The following is a 14387-nucleotide window of genomic DNA, read 5'->3' on the forward strand; positions in this document are numbered from 1 at the left end:
GCAGGACCGACGAACAACATCGCTACTTACGAGACAACGATTTTTGGTGTCTGGACGACCTCTCCAAAACCAACGATTTTTGTCTCTTTGCGATCGTTTAAGGTCGCTCGTACGTGTTACACGCTGCGATGCCGCTAACGACACCGGATGTGCGTCACAAACACCATGACCCTGACGATAAATCGTTAGTGATGTCGCAGCATGTAAAGTACCCTTAAGACGATGCGTATCTGGTGAGTTTTGATACAGACTATACGCAGCATTTCTGACCCTAATTAGGTTGTTTTTCTTTTTACATGAGTTTTTATCACATTTATGGTAATGCAATTTTTGTCTTGAGTTGGTATATTTTGTTGGTTGCTTTCTTTTTGATACTTCCTGGTATTTGGAGATCAGGACTGTATCATTACCTCCCACTGATTGAGAAACCTAAGCTATGGTGGGGGGGCGTGTTCTTTTTCTGCTGTATTACTGCCTGCTTCTAATTGGTCAGTATTATACAGGGAGAAGTGCACAACTCCCAGTGAAAGCTGTCTGATAATCACCCACTTAGAATTAAAAAAGGACCCATGAATTATATAATGAATATATCTAGGACAATGTTTTTCATATGCTTATCAGACCCTGGCCTAATAGTGAGGCACTTTATTTTACTATGCCAAGTTTCATAAACAGAGTTTTCAAGATCCCAACTTTACTCTTCAGAATTAAAGATATGTGTTCATTGCTTGAACCTAGCAATGCTCTTGTAGCTAAGTGTATAGAAATATACACACTTTTGTTTAAAGTGATAATAAGTTTTGAAAAAAGATATAGATGGGAAAGTTTGGATGCCAGCATTGATATTCTGGTGTCTTCATACTTTTAGCTGCTTTATGTAATTCATCTGTATGGACATAAACAGAACTCAAGGTCTGAATAATGAAAAATGATAGCTATCATTTACTGAGTATCAGTAGAGTATATTTACACTTTTGATACTATAGTCAAAAATGCATAAAAAAATTATATGGTTTTAGGTATATTTTTGTTGCTGCAGTTTCTTTTTTCTCACCACATTTAATGGGGTTATCACATTCACACATCCCACTTTAAAACCTTAAAAGAACATATTGAACTGATCTCTGGAAGCATTCCAGTATCCATTAAAGCAAGTAATGATCATTGATTGCAATGAGTGCTGCATGATACTGCAGGGAAAATTGCTGTTTAGCAGTGGTAGCAAACTGAAATTAGGTTTATTAAAACTACTGAATCAGTGGCACACCACCAATGGTGGCAGACCACACCATCACTCAGGGGCCCGTGAGTTGGGTGCATCTGGGTCGCCTTCGCCTAGCATCGCACTTTCAACTGTATCGACATCACAGAGATACAGCTTTATGCTCATATTAACTCCCAAATGTCTGAAGTTAGAGAGCATATCTAGCACCAATTCTTCATAATTGTTTGCTCTATGATTACCCAATAGTTCTTCCCAACAAAGACAAAACTCTTCCAGGCTGAAGCCTCAGTGTCATTCATGCATGTGGGAAAATTGGACTCATTCATGAGTTTATGAATATGAGGACCACCGAAGTTTCCAGATTTTAGTTTTCCATGCTCAGTCCAGGGAATGATCTATAAATGTACTTGAAGTAATTATCCAATTTGTCCAAAGCCCTAACAAATTGCTTCATTAATCCTAGCTTAATATGAAGCGGGGGGGAAATGGTTTTGTTCTTGTCCACCAGCGGCTTGTTGATGATATTTGCAGTGCCAACAATCACTAATTGATCAGTAACTCTTCTGTGTGGTCTAAATTTTTGTTTTGGTATTCAGACTATTAAATTGTATGAACTCTTTGGTGTACTAGATCTAAGGGGTCTAGGGAAATACCTAAAAAACATATATTATTATCTAGGGGCTTAACAGTTGAAGTCCCAGAGGGGGCAATAGTCGGACACACATCCAGCTGAAATGTATCGCGGGGCAGAGACCCGCTGTAGTACATGCTTCTGGTCAATCAAAGTCCGGCAGCAAACATCAGCTTGTCAGTGAAATGTGACACATGACATGATACATTGCACATGCCAGCACACAGAAGTCAGCTGTGAGGTTTTGTGCCAGCTTTAGAATAGGACGCCACACATCATGTGAGTGGGAGAAGGTAAAAATAATTCTTTGTTCCTTTTCAATATGTACTGGAGAAGAGAAAAAGGGCCCCAGGACAGGGGCCATTTTACCAAGATGGGGAACATTGTACCTGGATGGGGAACATTATACCTGGATGGGATATTATTACAGAACGAGGGTCCATAGCAGGGACATTATTAACATTATTACAGGATAGGGGCCAGGATGGAGGACATTATTACAGCATAGGGTTATGGAAGGGGGACATTTTTACAGCATAGGGGCCATAAAGGGGAACATTTTTACAAGATAGGGGCCAGAATTGAGGACAATATTAAACTATAGGGGTCAAGATGGAAGACATTATTACAGGACAGGGGCAAAGATGGAGGATATTTTTATAAGATAAGGTTAAGAAAGTGGGACATTATAAAACAAAGGGGCCTGGATGGGGGACATTATTTCAGGACAAGGGACATTATTACACTATAGGAGGTAAGATGGAGGACATTATTACAGTATCATTGTCGATCTGACCCACACGCTGGTAAGGGCCCAGGACAAACATTTTGCACTGTAGCCCATAGGACAGTAGTTATGCCACTGACATTATCCCTACTCCACCAACCTTTACAGATGGTACAATACAGTTAGTCAGGTTAGGTACCATTCTGGCATTTACCAAACCCAGACTCATCTATCAGATGCCAGATAGAAAAACATCACTTTGCAGAACACATGTCCTCTGCTGCAGAGTCTACTGGTGGTGTTTCACACCACTCTATCTTATGTATAGCATTGTGGTTGGTGACATAAGGATTGTATGCAGGTGCTCAGCCATGGAAAGTCATGCCCTGTAGCTTGTAAAAAAATCACAGCTGTCATCAAGCCTAAGGTTAGTAATGGGGAGTGCTCTATGAGACACCCCATTGCTAACCCTGTAAGTCAAAAGAAATAAACACAGAATTTTTTTTTAAAAAAATGTAATAAAAAAACACCCTTTTTTTCCAATTTGTTAAAAAAAAAAACACCTCTGCAGGTTCAACGGAATACACATGAGGTCCCCCGTCAATTCTGTCTCTCTTACATTTGAGGTTGCAGTGTATGATCACATTAGAAAATGCAACCAATCACTTTGGCATCAGGGATACACTGACTGAGCTGCTGTTGTGAGTGGTGACATCACCGAATTTACGTGATGTCAGAGCTAGTGGTTCACACGATACCCAGCTGTGATCTCAGATAAACTGACCTGTGGCGAACTCATTGATCTCACCTTAGGTGAAATTATCAAAATCAATGCTGGATTACTGGATTAGGCGATGTGCGCACTTTGAGTATTTGGTTGCAGATATTTCTGCACCAAATATGCATATCCCAACAGAAAAAAATGCACCAAAACCGCATAAAAACACATGCAGTATCGGTGCGTTTTTTTTGCCACGATATGCATATTCGGTGCAGAAATGTCTGCACCGAAATACACAATGTCCATCTATTGCCTAATGTGGTAATCCGACATTGAGTTCAATGACTTCACCTGAGGTCACAGCTGCAATTCCCACGATAACACAGCTGTGACCTCAGGTGAACTGACCTGTGGTGAACTCAGTGACCTCACCTCAGGTGAAGTCATTGAACTCAATGCAAAATACTCAAGAGTAACAAATATCACGAGTACCGTAATATTCGTGCAAGCAACAAATAGTGGAGAATATATTAGCTCATCACTATAAATAACCCATTCTTTCACAAATGTTTGTAAAGGCAATATGCATGGCAAGAGAGTCAAGATATTATATACCTGTGAAAATGGGACACTTGTGGAATGAAAAAAACAACGGAATTCACTTTTAAAGGGAATCTGTCAGGTGATTTTGTAGTACAGTACTTCTGTTATCATTTATAACTCTCTCTCTTCCTGTTATCTTGTTGTAAGCTCCGTAAAATTCAGTGTGGTGTAGTAAATAGTCAAGCATACGTAAATACAAACTGCATATTCACAGCTCTCACCTCAAACCTCTCAGTGCTGGCATCAGTGATAGTAAATCTGAACTGAATTTGCACTGCTTTCCCACCCATCTCTCAGCAGCGATAGAGAATGTACTGAGAGGTGGGAAAGGGGAGAAGTACATATGTAAATTGTGTTTTCATACACTGACTAGCGTGCACGAAACACTGTAATCTATGGAGCTTACAGCAGGATAACAGGATAAGGTAGAGCTATAAATGTTACTGATTCTGAAAAGTCTCCTTGAGGCTATGTGCACACAGTGCGTTTTGCGCGGCGTTTTTGCACGTTTTTCGGGTGCGTTTTTGGCCTTAAAACTGCAGGACTTTGCTTCCCCAGCAAAGTCTATGAGTTTTCATTTTTGCTGTCCGCACACATCTGTTTTTTTTACCTGCGTTTTTTAGTTAAAAAAAGAAAATGGACATGTCAGTTCTTTCCAGCGTTTTTCTGCGCTTTCCGCCCATGCAATGCATTTGAAAACGCAGCAAAACGCAGCCAAAAATGCACCAAATCGCGGCAAAAACGCATGCGTTTTTTGATGCGTTTTTCCAACGCAGGTGCGTTTTTGTGCGTTTTTAGCGGCCAAAAACGCACAAAAACGCAGCGTCAAAAAGACACAGTGTGCGAACCTAGCCTAAGCACTATTTAAAGATAACAGTATTGTACTACAAAATCACCTGACAGATTTCCTTTACAAGGTGTTTCTCAGTACTTTTGTCCACATAGTATATTAGTGGGGTGACAGCAGTATTGTCTGTACATGTCCCCTCTTAATTGTAAAGCACTGCGGAATATGTTGGCGCTATAGAAATAAAACTTATTATTATTATTATAGCTCCACTTCTAGCAATTGTTTGACATATAATTTGTGTCAGCAAGTGACCAGTGCTGTGTATGCAAATGTGGCTTGCTGACTGCTCATTTCACTAGGTAACTCTGGCCCCTTTTCCATCTATGCATTGGCAGATATAGCAAAGTTCTTAAAATTATCTAAGAAGCATTCTCCTGTGTTAACAGAAGTGAAAATGTTGGGATTTGGAATCGATACAGATTGAGGCACTTTCTGAAAATAAAATAATAAATAATAAAGTATATTAAAACAAAAAAGTCTATTTTTACATTTTACAGGCAAATATATATTTTAATTTTATTTATGCTATTTTTCTGTACAAATATTTGAGTGGAACATAGCACTTGTTTCTGTACCTTGTCCTCTTTGTTTATTTTCTGGCACATTTCACAGTGTTTTACCACTTGCTAAAGCTTGTTACTGCTGTAGCAACATACTTAAACACCAGTAAGATCATAGCTTTTCTGGCATGATAGGTTATTGATTGGCCACAGAGCAGCTGTTACAATGTCAACCTGTTCATCCATAAAATATTGCTCCCTTGTCCTCTAGGGACCCATGAGTACAAACTGAAGCTGATTTGGAAATTAAGTAGAATATGGTAGAAGCTTCTCACTTATGGCTGTTGTCGTGAGGTAAGAGACGCTGTATGTATAATTTCTTGTAAAACTGTATCCTGTTATGTTTTTATATACTCTAGAAATTGTCTTCTGTATATGAACAAGTGTTTCATTTTATTACATTGTGGAACTGTTAGACATGTTTCGAAATTAAAAAAAAAATTGTTGTCACGCTGGTGACTATGATGTGTTTGGATAAGGATCCCAAAGCTGGCCCTATGACTAGATAGAACTCTGAGCTGACCCTCAACCCAGAGGTACACTGAATTGTAGTGAGGTCTGGGCCCCCAGAGTGTCCCTATTACCTGTCAAAGATCCTGATGTAACAACCTCAACGCCCACCACCCAAGGGTTGGGCCGGGACCGTAGTCACAAAACCCCACCAACAAACAACACAGATAGGGGACGACAACAAAACTCACGCACCCCAAAAACAAACACCAGGAGAACTACAGGGAGGTGTATAGGGGGTCAATAAGGTTAGGGGGAAAGTAACAAAACAACAGGGTGTACATCCACACTAAACAACTAAAGACGACAGCAGCAGCAGGAGCAGCAGCAACACCTCCTTCCAGCTGAAGACCAAGTGCCAGAATGAATTCTGGATAATCAGCACCCTCTGCTGGGAGCAGAGGGTATATATCCATGTTGGAAGTGGTCATCAGCGGAAACACCTGATCAGGGGTAATGGGCTTGCTGCTAGCAAGAAAATTGACATTAACTCCGAGAATGCCAAAAGGAAAAAACACATTTAATGTATAGAGTTTCAGATGGTAATAAGAGACTCAGAGCCTGAGCCTGTCAAAGGGAGACAACCATGGCAACTGGCCTACAATATCTTACTTTTTTGTGTTAAATGCATGGGATAAGCTGTTTCTTATGGTAATTTGTCCCGATTCCAAATCTGTTTTCAGAATTTTTTTTATCAAAAAGGGATTTTGAGTAATGCGTTTACATTTTTGAAAATTTCTATTACTAACAGAAATGACTTAAAACAAATTTTAGTTTTTTTTACTTTTTTTTTTAAAATTGTTCAATTTTCTTGAATCTGTAGCTGCTGGTGTGTCCCTTTTTAGCCCCCAACTGTAGTCTGCGAGCATATTTGACCTAAATTTCCCATTTTATTCTGGCCTTCAAGTAGCGCAATGTAATGATTAAACCGCTCTACGTGCTCGTCTCTGACAACTTCAAAGTTATCAGTGAAAAAAAAAAATTAAACAGGAGTCCAGAAAATGTATCTTGAGAAACATATTGCATCCCAATACTTTGTAGCAGTGTATAACTCAGTCACAAGATTTCCATAGTTTGTAGCTTTGTGGTTGCCAAAAAAGTTCACCACTACATTTTTTATAGACTCCCTCACCGGTGCCTCAGTCTCACTTAGTTTTGTGTCAAAATCAATGACTTTCACAATTTTCCTTATTTATGGCCTTATGAAAATTCCTTCCTTCATTTTGGCCTTGCTGAGTTGTGGAAACTTGTTGTTGACGTATGAAAATCCCCTTCAAAATCATGATCCGTTGCCTTGACAGAGTTCTTAATCAACCCAATTTATGTGGAGTGGTAGAAGGATTACTGTATCTGGAGCTACCAGAGGCTGATGCAAGACATTCTTCATTCCAGGAGTCAAACTGTTTCTTGGTGGCCACTGTTTTTTGTGAAATGTTTCTTGCAGACTCTGCTGTCCCATCCGCAGAGAAAACAACAAAACTTTGTATAGCCGAGCAGCAACGCAAGCACCAATGCTACTACCTTCAGGTCGCCACAAATATTCCACTCGTAGTTTTCATGAAGAATTTTTGACATCAGAGAGAGCAAATGTTTTTTTCAGACTTGCTACATAAGCAAGAGGTACAGATGGATCTTCATTGCCATTATGCAGACGTACCACTTTTACACTGGTTTTTGAAGAATCTATAAAAGCCTCCATTCTTCAGGTCTGTGCTCTTGCCCCATTGCATCTTGGAGAGAATTTGAATAAACTAGGTCACTCTTCCATTGAAAATAAGTGTTCAAGCTTCTCCTGCCCATGGCTTAATGAACATATTTTGGTCCTTGCTGTAGCAAGTGCTAGCGTTTGAGCCTTGAAGCCAAAAGCCTCGTCTGACTTTTTAATAGGTTCAGATCACAAAATAAATTATAAAGATTAATCTGGTTTAGATTGTGAAGATCCCCAGACTCATGGCCTAGAAAATCAGGATATTCATATTCAGCTTCTTCTTCAATCAAATCAGCATCTGAATCTTCTTCCAGATCCAAGGTCCAAGAAGTTGGTGGAATAGGGATTGGTAGCTTTGGGCTATGGGAGACCGGCCTAGTTGCTGAAGGAATGTTTGGATATTTCACAGATTTTTTTTGTTTTACTTGTTATTCCAGCTATCTTAGATATCATACAGAAATAGCAATCTGTTGAGTGGTTTCTTGGCTCCCTCCTTACCATTAGAACAGCGCATGCCATATGCCATGGCTTACCAATAAGCCAACTTGTGAGAAGTGTTTCACAAGGTGAGCAACAAATATGGGGGGCCGAAAGTTTGCCTTGATCTCCAATTTTACACTGAGATACAAGAAATAACTTTTTTTCGCCAACGGCGTTTACTTCTACTCTGTGATTTTAAAGTCACTTAGCCACAAATATAGCATAAGTTGTTGTGGTGGTTTACCCAACTGCGTGACATGTTTAACACAATGTCTACAGCACAAGAACAACACCAGAATTAAAATTAAATTTATAACAGTTTAAAATAAAAGAAAACTTAATGATAAAAATACAACTGATATTCATAAAAGTGAGATCATGAAGCATTTTGGTATGTAACCCGTGAAAACCCAAATCCTTAAGAATAGTCAGCCTTGGAAAAATCCCCGAAGCTCTGTTTGTTAACAAAGTATAAAAACAAATCGACTTCATAAAAAGAGTGCAAAGGTATAACAATCCCAGCATCTAATAAGCAAAATAATTTTTTGAAGGGGCAATATAGGTTATATTTATTGGAAATACCAAAAAAATGTAAAATTGGTGCCTGATAGGAAAATTGTGATTGCAGATTTGGAATCATTACATAAAAATGTTTTAAGAACAACCAGCAGAACTAATATAACAAAACTTTGATAATCAGTGATATTAGATAACTAGATAATCTCTGACTGGGCCAAGAGATTTTTTACTCTTATATAGCACAATTATATTCCACAGGGCTTTACCGACATCATCAATGAGACAATGGGGCTCACAATCTACATTCACTATCAATATGTCGTTTAGTGGGTTTTCTTTGGGACCTCCAGATTTCTCCAACACTCCAAACTCCTTGCAGATGTTGTCCTTGGAGGGATTTGAACCAACAACCCCAATACTACAAAGCTAACCACTAAGCCACCTCCTGCCCAATCTATAGAGGCCTACTTTTTTTGTCCCATGATTAGGTACTACGATGAATGCCCATGTAGACGATAATACATTTCTTTTCATCCTTCTACTTTTACAGTCAGTGGTTAGTTGAGTGTCTAATGAAGTGACATCACAGTGCCAGTGAGATGACATCACTGAACTCAGGGATCTAGAAACTTTCCTATTATTAAAACTCCTATTGTTTTAATTAAAAAAGCGCTCTTAATATTGCCACAATTTTATTTTGCCACTTCCAGTATCATATCACAACATAAGCAAATCCTTTTCACATCAATTAAATAGTGCCATCAACTGTGAAATCTACCATGACTACATCATTATTGTATGAAATAAAGCAAAGCATCTAAATGAAATGCAGTATGACGTTATACTACAAAGTGCAATCTAATACCTTTTTAAATGCAAAGATCACAGTCATTTACTGCATATTATTTGTTTGTCTATTGTGTCGCTCCATCTTTGTAGTGAGAGAGGTAGTCTGCCTAAATCTTAAAGGGAATCTGTTAGTGTAGTGGATGCAGGGCCTACCTTCTTAGGGGCCCAGAACCCCAGTGCCGGTACCAATATAAACCCAGGTAATCCCAGTTTTCCCCAACAATCCCTCATACAATGGTGCCCAGCTAGGGTGAGACCATGGATGGCCGCCTAGAGGTGGAGCCAATCCAGCCCACTAGTTGACCAGGTGGGAAGGGCGGAATGAGGACAGAGAAGACAGGAAAACAGTAGTCGGAAGGGAGACTGCAGTGAGACAGAGCAGTCAGCGAAAAGTCAGTAGTCGGTCTAGGAGAGAGTTGATGGAGGAGACGTCCTGACTCGGGTTAATGGTGACCGGGTACCCAGGAGAAGTGGTTGCCGGTGGAGTACGGTGGAGTACTCCCGGAACTATGCACCAACAGCATACAGGACCCTAGGACAGGAAAGAGCTTCAAGCCGACCTGTTAACACCTGCACAGCAAAGGGGACCATCAAGGACCTTGCTGACCCTAAAGAATCTGAAGACTCAGTAGCAAAGGGAGAACCGGGGACAGGACCAGAGATTCCAACCCCACAGGGTTCACGCTATTGTCAGGTGGACAGAAGTGGACAACCCACAGAACAGGGAGCTCCAGTGTTCTATAGCATGGGGACCCACTTACCAGAGACAGGTGCAGGGGAAGAAGGTACCAGAGAAACCACTGGCACTGGAACGAAGAGAACCTGGAGGCTAAACCAGACGGCCTTGGGCCCCCAGTTACCATCTCAAGAAAGTCAGTAAACCAGTTGCACTGAATACTTGTGTGGACTCCTTTCTTCCAATGCCCACTGCACCATACACCCGCTGGGGCAAAACTCTACTTGCGGAGGGGCTACCATACTAGCTGCCAATACCACCAGCCCCAGTAGAGACATTCTGCAGCGGCGGCTCCCTACACTTAGCCGCAACACCACGTCACGTATAAATTTTATTCAACAATCCCCTGTAAATATCCCCATTACAAAAAGGGCCCAGGGCACAGAACCGGGTAACGGCCACCACTGTGACATTCCCCAAACGTACACTGCCCGTAACCGAGTACCCCATATCCCTGGGTGCTACATTAGCAGGATTTTGTTATGTAATCTGAGAGCACCATAATGTAGGAGCAGAGTCCCTGATTACAGGAATGTGTCACTTGCAGCTCTGTGTTTTGCTTTTCAATATAATCATTATATTATCAACTGGAGATCATCACTACAGTACAAATTGCCACATGCAGAGTAGTTTCAACCACTCGTCCAGCACTGATTAGCAGATCTCTGTAAGTATATGTGCCGCCCCCGTGAAAGCAGCCGAGCTGCTCAGAGCCGGGTTCTCGGTGGCTCGAGGATCTCAGGGCCCGGGGGTCGTACGGCCGCTCAAATGAAGGGGGTATTTACAAGGGATTATAGAATTTGATTTGCTGCTGTAGGCAACACCATTTGGTTAGGGACCCATAACCAAAAAGAAGGTGGATACTGCACAGGAGGGTAGATTGTGCAATACCATGTGACGACCTGATAGTCCAGGGGCGTCACATCTTCAATGCACACAGAAAGCTGTGTTGTGGATTAAGTTATACACAGCTCAATAACTGAGCTCTGCTAACAAATGTACAAATAAGGGAGTCAGCTCACCATGGAAAAAAGGACTGAATGGTCAGCAGTGGAGACAATACAAAAGAAACACAAATGATGCCAGCATCCTAAATGGAATAAAATTCATGCTGTTTATTTAAATCTTCTTAACATTCTCTATATTGTGAACCCCAATGGGGACAGTGTTACAAATGTATGTAAAGTGCTGTGGAATTACTAGCGCTATATAAATGAATAAATATTATTATTATTATTATTATTATAAGCCATATTAACCCCTTAATGATGGCAGTAAAGTTATGTCCTAGAGGTCATAGTGTTAATCCCCCCGGCTGCCGGGATCCGCGCACATGTTAGCTGATTTATACAGCTGACATGTGTGTCTACACATCTGCGAACCGCCTGTACCTGTTAACCCCTTAAATTCCACTGTGAAACTGTCATAGCGGCATTATATTAGCGGTAGCGGTATTCCATTACTCACCGCCCGACACCAGAAGTCACGTGATGTGATCACGTTGATCCGATGGTTGTCATGGTTGCACAGGGTCATGTGATGACTCCTATAGCTCACATGGCTCACTTCTTTTCTCACACAACCGAGAGCTGAGAGAAATAGGAGATGAGCATATCTGGTGTTCACAGCTGTGTAACTGTGATCAGCAGATATGAAACAGCTATATTAGACTGCTGATTCTTATAGTCCCCTAGGGGGGACTAGTAAAGTAAAAAAAAAAGTTTTGAAAATTAAAAGAAAATAAAAAAAATGTAAAAGTTCAAATCACCCCTTTTGTATTTGAAAATTAAAAAAATAAAAAATACACACACATTTGGTATCGCCGCGTTCAGAAATGCCCGATCTATCAAAATATAAAATCAATTAATCTGAACGGTAAATGGTGTAGTGGCAAAAAAATTCCAAACGCCAAAATTAAATTTTTTTGGTTGCCACAAATTTCGCATAAGATGCGATCAAAACATAGCATCTGCGCAAAAACCATTAAAAACATCAGCTCGAAACACAAAAAATAAGCCACCACTGAGCCATAGATCCCAAAAAATGAGAACGCTACGGGTCGCGAAAAATGACGCAAAACGTACGCCATTTTTATAAAATAAGATAAAAGTAAACCTATTCATATTTGGTGTCTACGAACTCGCACTGACCTGAGGTATAACATCACGACACATCAGTTTTACCATATAGTAAACAAAGTGAATAAAATATCCCAAAAACCATTGTGCAATCGCACTTTTTATGCTATTTTTTTGCATTTGGAATTTGTTTGCCGTTTTTCCAGTACACTACATGGTAAAACTCATGATTTCATTTAAAAGTAAAACTCGTTCCGCAAAAAAACGAGCCCTCAAATGACCATATTGACGGAAAAATTAAAACGTAACGTCTCTCGGAAGAAGAATGGCGAAAAAAACCTCAGAAAGCGCAATAACGGCTGGTCGTGAAGGGGTTAAACATTAGGGATAAAAAGAGAAACATTTGATTATGTGTTTGGAGCCATTGTGACCCATAGTCGTATCCTGGGTGGTTGGATTTACAACAATTATAATACATCCCACCTGAAACCAAATATTGAAAGGCATCATCCAGGACTTTAATATTTATAACCTATCCTCAGTCAGGATAGATCATCAATGTCTGATTTGTGGGAGTGCGACACCCCTCGCTGATCAGCTGTTCCCGGTGCCTCTGCTGCTGGGTGGAACTACTCAGTTGCGAAGCTGGACAGCACACCTGTCGATGGAATAGTGGCCATGGCTGTGTGCTGCACATTTGCCCCCCTATTTGCCTGGGCCACTATTCTGTTAACAGAGCTTTGCAGCTCTGTAACTGTGTGAATTCAGCAGGTGGTGGCATCGGGAACAGCTGAGTGGTGGGGATGTCGCAATCAGACATTGAGGACCTATTCTGAGGATAGGTCATAAATATTAAAGTCCTGGACAATGCCAGTCGGGGACATGTCGCCAGGCCAAAGGTTACTCATTTTTACTCTTATTTGGTTTCCGGTGCTCCTCTGATTATTGTTTGTTATTGTTCTTTAAAAGCCACCATGCAGTTCCAGCAATTTGGCCCTTTTAACTCAGTTCTTAATTTTATGGTCTTTACTAAGTGGGCAGGGTAATAACGCACAGCACTTTAAAGACAAGCCCCCATAGACTGAGCCATGCCCTCTTGGTAAAGACCATAGATGAAAATCAGGACTAAATAAAAATGCTCTAATCAATCTTTGGTAAATTTAAAAAAAATAATAAATGGATTTATTATTATATTAAATGGATTATATTATTATTATTATTATTATTATTATTATTATATGGATTATATTATTATTTTAGAGGGGAAGTGAAAATAAAATAAGAGCAAAAACTGCCACTTTCAACCTGGTGACAGGACTTTTTTTTTATGTCGTTCACATGTGTATGCTAAAATTCCCTGCCTTACCAGCCCTGTATAATGCTATTTACTAAAATCAATGTTTACAAAAAACATTTTTAATCTCTGCTGTTCCTTGACTAGTCGATGAGCCGTTAGCTCTTTCCATGTTATCACACCCCTGTGGGTATGATAACATGATTTCCAAGAGCTGATGTCATTGCAGCTCCTAGAAATCTTGACCATATGTGCAGCTTATTTCGGCAGCGTAATTGTGCCTCTGAAGCCTGAAGCCGGGTGTTCGCGTCCCGGCTTCAGAGAGGCGCGCTGATCAGAAGTGCATAAGCTGTACGATCAGGCACAGTGCACCTCCCTGAAGACGGGAAGCATCCACCCTGCTTGTGAGACACTGACACTGTGAAATGAGCATGCGCAAGATTTCCAGGAGCTGGGGGTGATAACACAGAAAGAGGGCCAACTAGTCTTGATATCTAACACTCAATTGACTAGTAAAGGCTCTAATTAGCGTAGGAACAGCGCACTTTAGAAATGTTTTCTTTAAATATTGATTTTAGTAAATAGCATTATACAGGGCTGGTTCCCTTTACATCATATTCTTTATTTCTAAGTGATACAGTAGTAAACAGAGTAGACCTCTCGCCACCTTGACAAAAAAGTGAATTGTTTTCAATATTGTAAGGTCCTTTTCAGAGTCTCACAAGTAAGTAGGCTCTTATCCTTCTGTCCTTGCTGAATCTGCCTAATTTACCCTGTCTACCAAGGGAATGAAAAAGCTGATTAGTGCAGCTCTGATGTGAATGTAATTAAACACCCACAGCAAGACTTTCAGGAGCAGAGATATGCTATCTGATCCAAGTACAAATGTGGTATCT

At 40.4% G+C, this 14387-nt stretch overlaps 1 protein-coding gene across 2 annotated transcripts in view; it reads right to left on the reverse strand.

Moving 5' to 3' along the window:
• SPOCK2 (SPARC (osteonectin), cwcv and kazal like domains proteoglycan 2) overlaps positions 1–14387 on the reverse strand; it is a 259238-nt gene that overhangs the window by 82751 nt on the left and 162100 nt on the right. Inside the window, exon 1 of one of the 2 annotated variants that reach the window (XM_075348931.1) lies at positions 9003–9076. The exons of the other annotated variant lie outside the window; for it this stretch is intronic. Coding sequence (XP_075205046.1) covers positions 9003–9068 — 66 coding nt within the window. The 5' untranslated portion in view covers positions 9069–9076. Of the gene's footprint in view, positions 1–9002; positions 9077–14387 lie in introns of those variants that run through there. 2 annotated transcript variants of the gene reach the window in all.

Source organism: Anomaloglossus baeobatrachus, chromosome 5 (genome assembly GCF_048569485.1).
Source record: "Anomaloglossus baeobatrachus isolate aAnoBae1 chromosome 5, aAnoBae1.hap1, whole genome shotgun sequence".
NCBI classification, from domain to species: Eukaryota; Metazoa; Chordata; class Amphibia; order Anura; family Aromobatidae; genus Anomaloglossus; species Anomaloglossus baeobatrachus.